Raw genomic sequence first — 14,660 nt, 5'->3', positions numbered from 1 at the left:
GTCACAGCAGAGATCATTTTCAACAGAAAGCTATTTCCTTCAAGCTGGCACAGGTATTTGACTAGGGCTGAAACAGAACAGTATGAAAAATGAAAGCAACAGCAAATACTTAAGTAGACCACCTACAGTCATCACTTTTTATTACATTGTTCAAACTAGAAAAATGAAAACAGTAAGATGACAGGTCAACTACTGAATAATATGCACTGTATTTAGTATACACACACCAAAGATTGGAAATGTCCAGAAATGAAGTACAGCTTTATTTTGATGAATGTTTCACTTTCCTTGGCCAATTTAATTTTTTAAAATTAATGTTATATACAATAAAGATTTAAAAGCCTTTTTTTTTTTTTTAAGTGACCAACCTTCACAGCATAGAAGCAGAATTCATTAACTCTTTCCAACACAAAATTTAGTCTTATGTATAGGAACTCTACCCCCACTCGTGCCCAGAAGGTAAAGCAAAGCCTTTTCAGAAGATGGTAACAGCTTCCCCGCCTTCTACTCCTCCCCTTCAAGCCAGAAGCGAGTTCTTCCTTATTTGCAGAGAATCTCAAGAGGTTTTTTAGGATATTTTTGAAATCTGGAAGAAAATTCATGCAGATTTCAAAAGCAATTTATAAGGAATGATCAAGCACATGGGAAACATCAACACTTCAATGAATTCTAGCTGAAAGGGCATACTTGACAACATTGTGGTTTATCTACTAAAATCAAATTCACGTTTTATCTGCTTCAATTAAACTTCAAAAATATAACAAAATCTAAGCTTGAATTCTGCTCTTTCAAAAAAAGGACAGAGCCCTATCAGCAAAATATGGATTAGTATCAACTCCCAATCACGTAAAAAGCTACTTGTCACCACAGACCATATTTTTGAACTATCAGATTTGTTCCTCTTTACTTAAAACAGCTGAGAGTCACACGTTTGCTGACATGTCTCCATTTAGCAACTGCATATATTGATTGTGCATTTGCAAGCGGAGAAAGTATAGCAAGATGGTCGAATAAACACATCCAGTCTAACAATCATGACTAAGTTTCAAGGGCAAAAATCCCACACTAATGTGCAGGTATCACAACTGTAAACATTTATCTAAACACAAGAAAATCCCAGACTGTGATAAAATCCATACAAATGCATGCATAAACATTATTTAAATTTTGTATCTTGTCTTGCTGCTGTATCTTGCAACAAAATTCACTAGCCCCTAGAAGCAATCCTTTCAGCTGAGAAAAATTGTCTTTGCCTTCTTGAAATGACTGAACCTGGTGTTGCAAAGAAAATTGGTTATTTGTCGAGTTTTTTATAGTATTAGCAGTGTTTAATTGCTATTGCTCTACAGACAGCACTAAAGTATGAAAACACATAAGCAAGGATGTAGACTACAATAAAGAGGTGATGGCAAATTCAGTTCATCACGGGAGAAAAATTTTTTATCCTCTTGATTACCTGCCATGACTGTCTACCAGACCAATGCTTTGAGCCAAGCTAGGTCTTCCACGCAGTTCTGATCTTCAAGCATTGTAGGCATCAAGATAAAGAAAATCACTTCTAAGTTATCCAGAAAATTAATAAGGAAATAATAAGTAAGGCAATATAAGTGGGAGAGAGAAGAAAACAGCACTTAAGGTAGAGAACATAAGAATCTAATACTGACCTTCAGTTTAGAAAATCAGAGGTAGCTGAAACCTCGCTAAATGTTATTTTCAAGAGGTATTTCTACTTCTTCATAGTGTTTTGGGTTCCTCCTGACCTTCCTATATACAGAATTTGTTATGCTCCTTTTCCGGGTTTGAGACCAAGTTGTTGTTTCTTGAGGCATGGATACACACATGCTTTTCCTCTTCCATCTTTTGCAAGGACCATCAGCAGGATTAACAGAGTCATTGTTCTCCTTCCCTGGTGCTGAAAACTGGATGAGACTTTGTTCTCTATGGTGAATATTCTCAGATTCCGTAAGGATGGATGTGCTTATTGTTCTCCTGGTTTTGCAAGCAGAAGCTAGCAGGGGAAGGTTCTTTGGAATCTCATTGGGTACTTGAATCCATGCAAGTCCTTCAATTTCTGCATCTTTATGTAATCTCATGCTGCGCCTCACTCTTCTTTCGCCATTGTCATCGCTCTTTCTTCTAAAAGGCTCTAAGGAGTCATTTTTTAGCTGAGGAGCAGATAAGACTTCTTCCACGTTAAAGGAAGAAACTGGAAAATCATTTCCAGTTATTTCCAATTTTTCAACAGGAGGAAAATAGATGGCACTACTACTTCTTCTTCTCCTTGGTGGACTACCTCTTATAGAATCTTTCGGTGGACACTGAGTTCTTTGGGCACCTTCAGGTACGCTAGTGTCCTCTTGTTCCAGAAATTCTAGCCCACTTAGCCGCTCTGCCTTATTTAGGAGATTTCCTTGTAATTTCTCGTTTTCTATCAAGGAACCACTTTCTTTTGCCTCTTTTACACATGCAGTCTCTTTACCTTGTTGGAAATAGTCAGATGTAACAAAAACACACTTTGCATCTGGCACAATGTTTGAAAACTGGGGAAAAAAAAAGAAAAAAAAAATTTTTTTTTTAAATATAGGCAGAAGGTAATCCACAAAAAACTGTTTTCAAACAGCTGACAACTAAACAACTGCTACCGTCTTCCTCACCAAGCCTAGTTATTCTCAGAAAACCCCAACGAACACATAGAATCCTGCATCTTGCAGTCTGCTCCAATGTGTGGCCAAACTTAAGTTGCTTGAGGCCTTGTTCAGTTGAGTTCTGAATACCTACTTCCAAGGATGGAGATTCCTTGGCCTCTCCAGGCAGCCTGTTCCAATGTTTAATCACTCTTATTTTTTTTTCTTCCCCAAAACATGACTTTTTTGATCCAACAACATCAAGCACAATTCTGACTTATTTTCTAGCAGTATCATGAAGCATATCAGTTACCTTATGATCAATGCCAGAAACAGACTTCAGATCACCATCTGACACCTGAAACACTGTATTATTGGAACTGCTGGCTTCTGCAATGTCCAGGTCCTTAGAGCTTGAATACATATGAACCGCACAGACATTTCTCATTCTTTCAACTGCTGGCTTCTGTTGAACATCCTTGTGAGCATTCCCAGATTTGTTATCATCTAAAAATATGTCCTCTGAATTGGAATAAACACGTGGTTACTTGACTCTATTTGTGAATGTACAAAACTTTTTTTTTAAATATTGCAACAAAAGCTTTATAGTATTTTACTTATATAAAAGTAACCTTCTAAGCAACCATTCCAGATAGCTAGGGTAAAAAAAAAAAAGCCAAACCAGAAAGCTACTGCACATCACTTAACTATTCACGCCCAACTTACCAGTTTTAAAGACTATGAAAACATCAGTATCCAGTCAAAGAACAGAGAGGCTTTGTTTTGGGGTTTGGGTTTTTTTTTTATCAGCTCTACACTGGAGTCCAACAAAGAGTTAAATGTATCCAATTGGAGATGGAGATTATTAATCTGTTAGATCCTCTGGACTCTACTATTACAGAGGCAATTAAAAGTAAAAAATGTATACTGGGCTCTTTACCTATGCACAGAACTCACGATAACTATCAACTGTGGAAATAAAAAATTAGAAGCAACACAAAGAGCAAGGTAAAACAAAACTAAAAGCCATATTACCTGAAAAAAATACATTTGCCTTTGGTGAGTTTGGAGATGAGGCAGAAGAGAAAAACTCTGGCATTTCAGGGATAGGGCTGAGAAGAGGTTTCTTAGAAGCCATCTCTCTTTCCCCATATAAAGATTTTTTTACTTTTTTTTTTCTTCTTTTCCCATAGCCTGTATGTTTTATTTTCTGAAAATAATTGAGAAGACTGAATAGAGCACAATGTAATTATAATGGTCCTGTCAATATTTTCCAACAACTAAGTGACACCATTACTGCATTTTGATAGGTAACAATTCTTTCCCCTAAAATGAAGGTTCCACTTATTCTGCCATCTACAAATTAACCTAAAAACTCAAAGCAAAGGAGAATTACTTCTCAAACATAAGATCTGATTTTTGTTTCATTTAACCAAATCTAGAAGTCAAAGAAATTAGTCTGTCAGCTCAAAACTACAGGTTCTTCATTCATGCTTAGTTTGAAAAGGAATATGTGCTTCTCCCTCCAATACATGAAAGCAAAAATCTTTTAGAAGTCTCACACCTTTACAATACTTAACCAGCATATAACTGGGTGAGTTCAAAGAACTACTACTGCATACACTCGGTAAGAGAAGAACCATAAACTTGTTTTATGTCCCTGAAGTTTGAAAAGTGACACACCCCCCCCTTCACCTCCATAAAGTATCCTTTTTGCCCTACAAGTATTTAAAGCCTTCTAGTCACCCTTAACAAGCAGTAAGAAAGAGGGGTAGGGCAGTAAGTGTAGGAAAACAAGATAGGCACGAAGAGGTATTGGCAGCAACAGGAAACGTAATGCCCTTCAGAAAATCTTTACTACAAAGATCAAAATAATCACGTAAAACACACACGAGACACTTAGCATTCACCAACTGCAGTGGGCTGTCACTTACTGGTGTCTTTTTGGCAGCAGATGTGGTTATATTTTTTTGTTTTTGAAACTTGTTCTTTCTGGGATTTTTAGTATCTTTAACATTCTTAGTATTTGTGGCTCTTGAGATGCTAAAATCAGTCCCCTCTGAAACGGTGCTACACTGTTGAGGAACATGAATTTTTCAGTTGTTGGGGTGCATGTGTATGTGCACATGCATAAGCTTGCTTTTTTTAAAAATACACCACAGTCCAACAGTCATAAGAATCACATTGTAATTAGTCTCTGTTACTTCATATATGAGGTCATAAAAGCTAGACACTCATAACTGGAAATTAAGATTTATAAAGCTAGTCTCTTCACACAGTACAATATAGTCCTATTTGTACAAAAAGGACATTCTAATGAGAAAATAGTACATTTTCATCTTCAGCTATTCCTTTCAGAGGAAAGCACACTAGAACTGTAGAACACTGAAGTCTGAAAGCACTTCTTACAGAAATTGTTGTACTATAAATTCTATGCACCTTAAAATTCCAGAAACCAGAAGACATACATGTATCATATGCTGTCTGCCTTTTGGCTAGCAGACAAAAAGGTTAACAATACTGAAAATCTTTAGCACTGGACTTGGGAACACAATCACATTTTCAGTGATACCGACAATTCATCACAGGTTACAGAATAAACTTGACTTTATTAGCCTCGATCTCATGTTCCTGTGTCTCCAAGAAATTAAACCAAATAGAAAAGTTAGACAGAAAACTTCATTTCCATTCTCCTCATTTTTTTTGTGATTATAAGTTTTTAGAGTCCCATGAGCGAAGCCCCTGACTCTATGAATGAAAGTCTATGAATAAATCTCTTCCAAATTTTGTCAGACTGTTTGAAAAAGTTCCTGGAAAATTCAACAGAAACAGTAAATTTAAGTATCAGGCTATAACCAAAAATGTTCTTAACTGGAAAACCACTTTCGCTCAAAAATGAGATTTCCTTAAGACAATTACCTGCACTAACATGAGATATTTCCATATACCCGGATATATACAAACCTCATACCTGAAGCTGTAAAAACTCTTACAAGCATCAGGACGTATAAAAGATAACAATTCTGCCCGAAGTCGTTAAAAAAAACAAAACAAACCAAACCTCACCACTAAAGAAACTTACCTTCCTTTTAGTAGAAGAACGAGTTTTTATCACGTCAGATTTGTCAGTTTCTGCTATTATATATGAAGAAAATAAGAATATTGATTCAGTTTCAACACAAAAAGTTAATCACATTTTGAGGAAATTATCCACATAATTTCTAACATTGTGCACAGCATGTTTAGTCATCTTAGTTTCCAGTAACTAGTAACTTAGTCTTGAGGACTACCAAACATGGCAAAATAAAAAAAACCAGCTTGCTTTACAAAACAGGAAAACAAAACCTGTGAGGATTTGGTAACAAAATGATTAGCACTTACACAGCTTTCATAGAGATACATACATACACATGCACAACCCCCTTTCAATTTTTTGTTGTTGTTGTCTTGCTTGCTATTTTAAAGACATCAAAATTGCAATATCAGAAACAAGACAGTAAGCCAAATTGCTTAAAGCAGTAAGTCTAATTTGATCAGACACTTTCACAGAAAAATACCACAAGGTCACATAACATCCAGATAACCTGAACAACAGGTAAACACTGCAGCTACTGCAAAGATCTTTAGAAGAAAGCAAGAGCATTTAAATTTTAGCACAATTGAAATAACCCCTGTATAAAAACAAACAAACAAAAAACCCCTTGTGTCATCTCTCAATTTTCAGATACAGAAAGACGCATTATCTAATGACGAAAATACAAGTTGGGGTTACCTTCTGCATTTTCAACAGGTAAGAGGTCTTCTGCAGCAACAGGACCCTCCACTAACTCTTGAAGAGGCTCAAGACATTCCTTTAAACAAAAAAAGTTAATTTTTTTGGCAATATACTATACCAGATATATACTGAAAAACGCCTGGTCCATTAATGTTTGGAACAGCCAGGCAATTTGCTTTTTTTTTTACCTTAAAGAATGCAGCAGCTCGTTTGCTATATATGGCAAAAAGAAACACGGTATCAAAAGTATATGAATAAGCCAAGGCAAAAACATTTTACGTGCTACCAATACTCAACTTTAAAAACAGCTCTACAGGCCAAAATACTATTTAGAATTCATAAAGCAAAAGTTCTCAATGTCATTTTAAAGCTTCAAGCAGACTGTATTTTAATATTTTAGCAATTTCTTTTCAAAACCAAGCAGACTGAGGAAAAAATTAAACAAAAATTGAACATTCACAGAGACTAAGAGGCTGGTTTTATAGTTAAGAAACCCAAACCACACCAACAAAAAACTTACATCATTGCAATCAAAGTTCGGCTGGGATAATGGTTCTTCAATGAGACTTGACCCTGCAAAAGGGCTATTACTTTGTAATCCTGGATGACGGACTGGCGTTGCTCCTTTGCGCAATGGAGTATTTGCAGGCAAAGTTTCATCAAATATTTCTGGGCTTAGAACTTCTCCAAAAGTAACTCTTTTCCTCTTTGGCTTTTCAGAGCTATGTGTTTCAGTTTTCTCTATTGTAATGAAATACATAGACTGCTTAGTGAATTTAAACCAGCACTTTCATAGAGCAGAGACTTTTCAAGGTCTTTTTATGAGTCTTAACATTCTCTAAAAAAGTCACACATCCCCCAAACAAACAGCAAAATACCACCTTTACCTGTCCTGTGGATTCAACCAGAATTTTCACTATAGCTTTATTACAGTATCAAGAATTAAGGAAGAAAAAAAAAAAGACGACTAGAAATGCCTAACTGTTCCACAAGTTTCAGTTGACAAGTGTAAAATTTCTTGAAAAACAGGTGATTCTATTCTGGTATTAGAGGCTTTCTGAAGTTTTGGGGTGGGATTTTTTTTTTTTTTTTAATAGACATTACTTTCCTTGGCAACTTTATTTTCATACAGTAGGACGCCACACATGAGCTACTTCAGTGGTGGTTAATGCATACCATTCTTCACATTTACCAAAGAGGAAAAACCTTATGATCCCACATAATACTCTGCCTATTTAAAAAACAAAAGGGGAATCTGACCTGTTTGCAATGCTTCAAAGATTTTTGCACAATTGGAGATTGCGAGAGATTCACCTCCTCCTCCGTCAACTGCATCGTCCACGTATTCCTATCAAATTTAAGTGACACAATCATCTAGTCAATACCATTTAATTAAAATATTGTCCTTGTTCAAATCAAAAGTGAAAATAACTTTTTCTGTAAGCAACATTTAATAATCACTCCTATTGTTTAAAAAACCTACTCGTTTTCTAAATGAATAAAACTCAACAACACTCATATGGATCTTCTCATAACATTAAAGCTTCAAACAAAGCTTCCAAGAGGACCAAAGAGCAAACAGATATCCATTGACAGCATTAAATTATTTCCAGTGCATGTCAGTTAGTCAAAAAGTATCTTTAACCACAATTCAACTTCTGCTAGTTCAATAATGACTGCAGAAATTCATCCTTAGTATCAGTACCTCCATATAAGTCAGCTAACCAACCTTCATGCTATTCATTAGTTGCTTTGCTGGTGTTTTCTTCAATACAGATCGCAGATTGGAACCACTCTGTGTATGTTCATTTAATGAAGTATTTCCCATTTGTAGTGGCGTGATAGGTGGCTTGCTTTCATCAAATATTTCCAGGCTCAGTTCTTCTCCAAAACTAACTTTCTTTCTGCTTAGATCTGATATAACATTACTTCTAACATCTTTAGTGATGTGGTCAGAACTGAAATCTTTAGAGCAAGTAGACAGATATGACAAAGACTGAAGTAAAATTGAGAAGACTTTAGTATTAGCAACATGAACTATAAATGTACACATCTCCATAGATTCTGCACATCAACATCACAAAAAAATCCATTTGTTTCTGAATTTCCACTATTATTGTGCCACATGTAAATTCCTCAAAATGAGAAATGTACAAAACATACAAAAGAAAAATGGGAGCATTGCATGAAGGAAAAAACATTTCGCATAAGGATTTCTCTCTCATCCATGTAAAGGGGGGGGGGGGGGGGGGAGTATTCTCTAATGTACATGGAGGCACTCCATACATTAACATTCCTCTGTCCTTCACAGGCATGAAGTACTGAATTATACTTTTCCCTAAAAATGGCCTGACTAGCAAAATTAAGGAAAACTCTAAACAATTATTCCCAGCCTGTGTCTCAGTTTGAGCTTGCTTTTTCTATCAGAATCAAACTGCCAACATACCACCCCAGAGGCCCTACCCCACCTTCCAAATATTTCAGCTCGTCTCATAAAAGCTATTTCCTTCCTATGAATGGTCCTTAAGTAAAAACACGTTTAATGCTATGCTGTACCAAACAAGCTCTGAATTCAGTTTTTAAACTGGGACTTCAGCCTTCTCTGCAGCAGCACTTGAATAAATCATTATTTGCAGTGCCTTTTTCCCCACCCCATCAGCCTTTATGTCAAAGTTATATCAGGTTAATACTGCATTATAAATTGTAGACAAGACAACAGACATGGGATGACTACTTGTGAAACATTTCCTTACAAATTTTCTAAGTGTTTTTACTTTCTAATAAGAATATAACAAAGATTATAATAGTGATGAATCCTCTTACCATGGCCTGTTTCTAAGGTATCTCTAATTAGAACAGCCTCCAACGACTCAATAGGATTGTGTTGCTCATAAACCCATTTCTAGAGAAAAAGTTACAAGATTTACATATATATATATGCATATATATATGTAGTATCTATTTATATACACACCCACACAACATGATAAAGAAAAAAAAAGTTGCTTGCAAATGCTGCCTTTTAAAATAGCATGAACTACAGAGTTTTTTAATCCCCATAGACAAGGATTTCAGAGCTTTCTCAATCATCCACTACTTTAGTTGAATTTATTTTCCCAAAACACCATGGCTAAATGCTTAAAAGGATTAGACACCAGAAATGAAAAAAAGGTGGAATGAAATACCTGTATATTTTAGTCACTAGTTTAGAAAGTTTCTTCCTAACCTCCATACAAATGTTACATTATCACAGCTGTTTTACAACTCAGAAGCTGCTAGGTCCAGCAGCATCAGAGGACACACCTAGCAAAATGGACCCCATCATCACTGTTTTTATATGACACTAATAAAAGTATCACTAGACATACTTATATAGAAGACAAATTAACTTCTCCACCTGCATACAAAGTACATTCTTTTTTTTGCATGGAATATCAAATAACTGCTGAACAGATAGAAGGTGAAGATTAAAAATTGTATTCAAAGTCATCCCAATGATCAATAAAGTTGGTTTTGACATCTGGAAAAAGCTGTATTTGCCAGATCTGTGAATTTGACATCTCACATAGTTACGGCTGCAGATTCAAAAGAATTAGGACATATTGAAATTTTATTAATAGAATAAAATAAGCTTTTCCATGTGATTATCAGAAAAGAGTATAATCTTATTGACTAGAACAGCTTATAGCATCCACATTTAACACTTGCATGTAAAAGAAAACTGAGCACAGCCTCAGAAGAGCCAGCAGCAAGTATCTGAGGTTAGGCTATATTCACTGTCAGTCCAAATGGATCAGTGTCCATGCAAGATTTTGCTTCCTTTGACTTGTCATAACAAGGTGTAAATTCTTACAAAGGAGATTTGCTGTGCTATTTATTTTCTCCATGTTCTTTTCCCACACTTACATAAGTACCTTTGAAACAGCAGCAGCAGGTTCAGTGACAGCCACATCTTGGCACAAAGACAAGATGGTGCAGATCCTGGTATCAGACTTACTGCTGTTGGTCAAATTTTGTCTTAAGTTTTCTTTCAAATCAGCTCCACTGTTGTCTGACATGAACTTTTCACTCCACTGATCCAGGTTCCGCTCTTTTGTATAGGGTACTTTGTTTGGAGCTGCATCAATTAAAAACAAAACAGAACAAAAACCAAACAACAAACCACAAACTTCAGTGTTTTTAATGAATGCTCTTCTTGTGTTTCTTCACCAAAAGGATGGTGAAATTAAAAAAGCTAGGTAATTTTCTAGTCAAGAAAAAGACAACACATGCATGTTTTAGTTCTACTTTGAAAATAACATTACCAAATCTTCAAAACAAAGTTATTCTTTTCATATAAATGTTGTTAAGACCACCAATACCAGAGAAGTAAAGCATTGTAGTTTGTTGCACACTATCATCTTCTCACAGTTACCACAGCACTGCCCTGACTTGCTTTTGCAATACTTATTATTTTCATTAAGAAATAAGGATGTTAACACCACAGTAATGTGATGTGATTTCTAAAATTACTGCACTTAAAAGTTATTAAACAAAAGTCTGCACATCACGATCAAGAGAGGTAACAGTTACAACAGCTAAAACCAGTTGTCATAAAAACCATTCTCAGTTTCATGGAAAAAGTGTGAAAACACTAATGCTTAGTGAAAAGTCAATTAAAGCGTATAAATCTAGAAAGTAAAACTAAGGAAACAGTCACAAAAAATACTAGTTATCATTTTTCTTCAGGGGTTATTCTGAGAAACCACTAACTCAGGGTGCACCAAGAAATAAAATGGGTTTAAACAAACAAAAAAACCTGTGCCAATCCTTATAAAGGAAGATTTTTTGGTTTTATATTAAGTGTTTGTAGTTTCGTACTTTTTGGCCTAAAAGAAGACCTGATGTTTAAGATAAATCATTGACCAGAAATATAATCAACTTACAACAGCCTGCTTCCTGGGAAGCATCATCCACTTGTGACAGTCCAGAGAAGCCAGTCTCCCCTTCAGCTTCTTGTACTGATTGAAAGGATTGTTGAAAGACATCTATCTTGTCCTTCAAGGACCTGACATTTTCACGTTTAAAAGGACTAACCTGCCAAAACAAAATAAACCTCATGAGACTTTTTTTTTCCCCCAAGATGACGTGGGCTTTATTACTTTGTATTTGTCCTTTGGCATAAAACAAACTCAAAGAAACAAATCTTGTATTTAATCTGGCTGCAACTGTAGTTGTATGGTAAAAATATGCAAAAAAGGAACTGTATCAAGACATGTGTTAAGTTTTACTGTCTTTTCATAATCTGTCCCTCTAGACCATATCCAGAATTTCTTTTCTGACAGTCTATGCTAGTATGAGTTAAGAACAAGCCTGATTAAAAAAACAAGTCACTTATGCTAGTATTTACTTCACTTTGAACTATCAACAATTTAAGTAGCCAAAAATCAAACATGGCAAATGCAGGATAGTAAACGTTATGGTAAACAAAAGTTAAAATATGTTAGCAAGCTAGACATGGAGAAAAGACTCCAGACTCTACACAAACAAAACCTCTAACACCCTGTTATTCTAAGGTAAGGTGTCCAAGGGAGGTCAAGAAAATTAAGGCCATGGTTACTCTTTCTACTTGCTTCTTCCTGAGACTTGCCTTCTCTTTCTGCCAGTGTACATTGATTCCTGGGGGGGGACGAAACTGACATATTAGAGAAAAACTCTCACCTGTGTAAAAGCTGCTTTTTGCCTGTTGCTTCTCTGTTGGGCAAGGTATTGAATAAGGGTGTTATTTTCTGGTGATCCCCGTACTCCAATTGCTGATCTTCGTCTATATTTTAATGAAGTTGGAGACTTCCCTGAAATGGGGAGAGGAGAAGAGGGGGGAGAAAAAAAAAAAAAAAAGGTTTTATGGTAAGATTACCTAAGCTCTAAAATGTTAATTTTTTTCTTTTTTTTTTTTTTTTAAAAGAGTGATTTATGCTATTTACGAAAATATCCAAAGTTAGCTGCTCAGCTCAAGAAACCTTCCTGAGCAAAAGCAAATTAACTTCCTAAAAGCAAGTTAAACATTAACTAAACTATATACCAAGTGAGGAGCTGGCTGTCTTTTACTTTTTCAATTGCTAGTTAAGGAACTGTCTATCAATACTTGCAGAATTTGTCTTACCACTCCCTTGTGAAACTCACTGACATCTAATCAACTGGACAGAAAAAAGTTAAATAGGGAATTATAGCAACATCATATCACAGTCCTATACTTGGACATATTCAAACTCAGCCAGACAATCTGAACCTGACCTAAAGTGAAGCTTTTGATCAGAGGCTGGACTAGATGACCTCCAGATGTCCCTCTGAGAAGGAGAACAGTCATTAGGCACTCCATCCTTACCTATAGATTGTTTAGTAAAATTTTCCTGAGTAATCCCAAATTCAGCAATTGTTATAGTTCTAAAATCAACAGTTTTTTTCCTCTGCTTCTCTGATATGGCACAATCAGATGTTTCTTCTGCTTCATCTCTATTAGGTGTCAAGTAGCATTCAGCCCCCAAAGAAACAGGTCTACTTGAAAAATTTTCCTTACTGTTCAAAGGCAAGGTATGTTCACCAACCATATCCCCTTTTAGCGTATCGAAAAAGCATTCAGTAAACTGACAGCTAACAACATCCTCCTTGTGGTATGATTTCTTCTCGAGGCCTTTGGTGTATTTCAGGGTGCATTTTTCCAACTGCGCCTGGTTCCCATCACTTAAATTCTCCTTCTTGGATGCCTTTGCAACTCTTGATTTAATCACTTTGCAAATCTTCTGGTCTTTTGACAGATCAGGGAAAGAGGCCTCTTCCTTCTCTTTAGTGTAGCTACTCTCATTTTCTTTAACTTCCAGGGGAGCATTTATATTCTTAGATCGTCTGTGCATTGTTAGTGATTTATTTTAAGAAACATTTAGTCAGCCTTTGCTCTCCTGTAATTACAGGTACCTATCAAAAAGAAAGAGAGATTTTAACAGGTATTTGGTAAGAGCAAGAGTTTGCTACCATACTCAAACTTCTACACAATCTAGTTTTTTCCTGGAACAAGGTGTTTTAACTTTGTGGCAGAAAGGGAAAGTCTTATCTCCCGAGAGCTACTGGAAAAGGACACAAAAGGCTCGCACTATAAAGAAAAATGCGCAGCAATATAAACCTGCAACAGAAGTGTTTTACGACTAAGGAAATACAAGGCTATGTTTTCACTCTTTAGTAAACTTAAGCTTCATGTCAGTATAAAATACGTTCGTGTTAGTATAACATGTGTGAAGCACAACCATGCTGTGATCGTTTTGCTGTAAGGGTTGCAACAAATATTAGCAGTTTAATACTAACTGGAAAAATTTAAGACGCTAACATTTTTTTGCATTGAGTTTCTTGGACTTTAAGTTAAGCACGTAGAATTCAATAATATCAGTCTGAAACTTTGGTTCCACGAATACATGCATTTTTCCGTATTTTGCGTAACGCGAATTAAGCTGTTAAAACACCCTGTGCGCGACTTTTTTTTTTTTTTTTAAGTCCACACCAAAAGTTGGTGCCTACATCTACCCGTTTACACAAACGAGAGACCTGTTTGGGCGAGGGATCAGTGTCCCACATCGGCCGCTCCCCCCCCCCCCCGGCCCGGCCCGGCCCGGGCACCCCAATCCCCTCAGCATTCACCCCCTTGAACCCCCCCCCAACGCCCCTCACTGTCCACGCACCCCCCTCAGACACCCTTCCCGCCTTCCCCCCTCCTTTATATCCCCTCACCAATGCACTCCACCTCCCCCCCAGCCGCCCCCTCTCCCCGGCGAACCCCACCTTACCGCGAACCTCCACCCTCACACCCGCCCCAGCGCTTCCCCACAGCCACCGGAGCCGCACCCGCCTCCCGCATTCAAACCGGGCCGCCTCACCGCGTATTCCTCCGCGCCTTCGCCCCTCTCGCCCACCGGCTACCGGGCATCCCGGCCAAAGGGCGCAGGGAAGGAAAGCGGCTCGCGAGAGACGGTCCCGTGCCCCCCCTCCCCCCGCCCCGGGCGAACGGCAGAGATTTCACGGGGGACGGGGGACTCTTTGGCTCACTGCGCGCGGAGGGATCAAAAACCGTTGCTCACACGCAGCAGTGCCGTTTTGAAAAAAAAAAAAAAACAAACCAAACCGGTCCATTCAACGAACCGCGCCCACGTGACGGGCCGCACCAATCAAGGGCGACTCTACTTCAACTCCTGCTTTATGCTAATACAGGGCTTTATTCCTCCCTTGATTGGCTACCG

The 14,660-nt window shown here is 37.2% G+C and overlaps 1 protein-coding gene across 10 annotated transcripts; it reads right to left on the bottom strand.

Annotated features, from left to right (window-relative positions):
• Window positions 1-265: 265 nt before the first annotated feature.
• CDCA2 (cell division cycle associated 2) lies at window positions 266-14,508 on the bottom strand. 10 transcript variants are annotated; one of them, XM_052805690.1, is made up of 16 exons: window positions 14,269-14,508; window positions 12,764-13,350; window positions 12,100-12,230; window positions 11,325-11,475; window positions 10,314-10,516; window positions 9,223-9,301; window positions 8,129-8,364; window positions 7,660-7,747; window positions 6,920-7,140; window positions 6,397-6,475; window positions 5,707-5,762; window positions 4,559-4,699; window positions 3,660-3,834; window positions 2,938-3,146; window positions 1,665-2,540; window positions 266-586 (listed from the first exon to the last, which is right to left on the bottom strand). In XM_052805690.1, exons 2-15 carry the CDS (start codon window positions 13,287-13,289, stop codon window positions 1,701-1,703), a joined length of 3,135 nt encoding a protein of 1,044 aa, XP_052661650.1. In that variant the 5' UTR covers window positions 13,290-13,350; window positions 14,269-14,508; the 3' UTR covers window positions 266-586; window positions 1,665-1,700. The 10 variants fall into 10 exon arrangements, with proteins under 10 accessions (XP_052661650.1, XP_052661647.1, XP_052661651.1 ...); XM_052805687.1 differs by having other exon boundaries at window positions 266-2,540; XM_052805691.1 differs by having other exon boundaries at window positions 266-2,540; window positions 5,707-5,759.
• Between the last annotated feature and the right edge of the window lie 152 nt (window positions 14,509-14,660).

Source organism: Harpia harpyja, chromosome 13 (assembly GCF_026419915.1).
Source record: "Harpia harpyja isolate bHarHar1 chromosome 13, bHarHar1 primary haplotype, whole genome shotgun sequence".
NCBI classification, from domain to species: Eukaryota; Metazoa; Chordata; class Aves; order Accipitriformes; family Accipitridae; genus Harpia; species Harpia harpyja.
The sequence above is the reverse complement of the archived record's forward strand: the minus strand, read 5'-3'. Positions and strand labels throughout refer to the sequence as shown.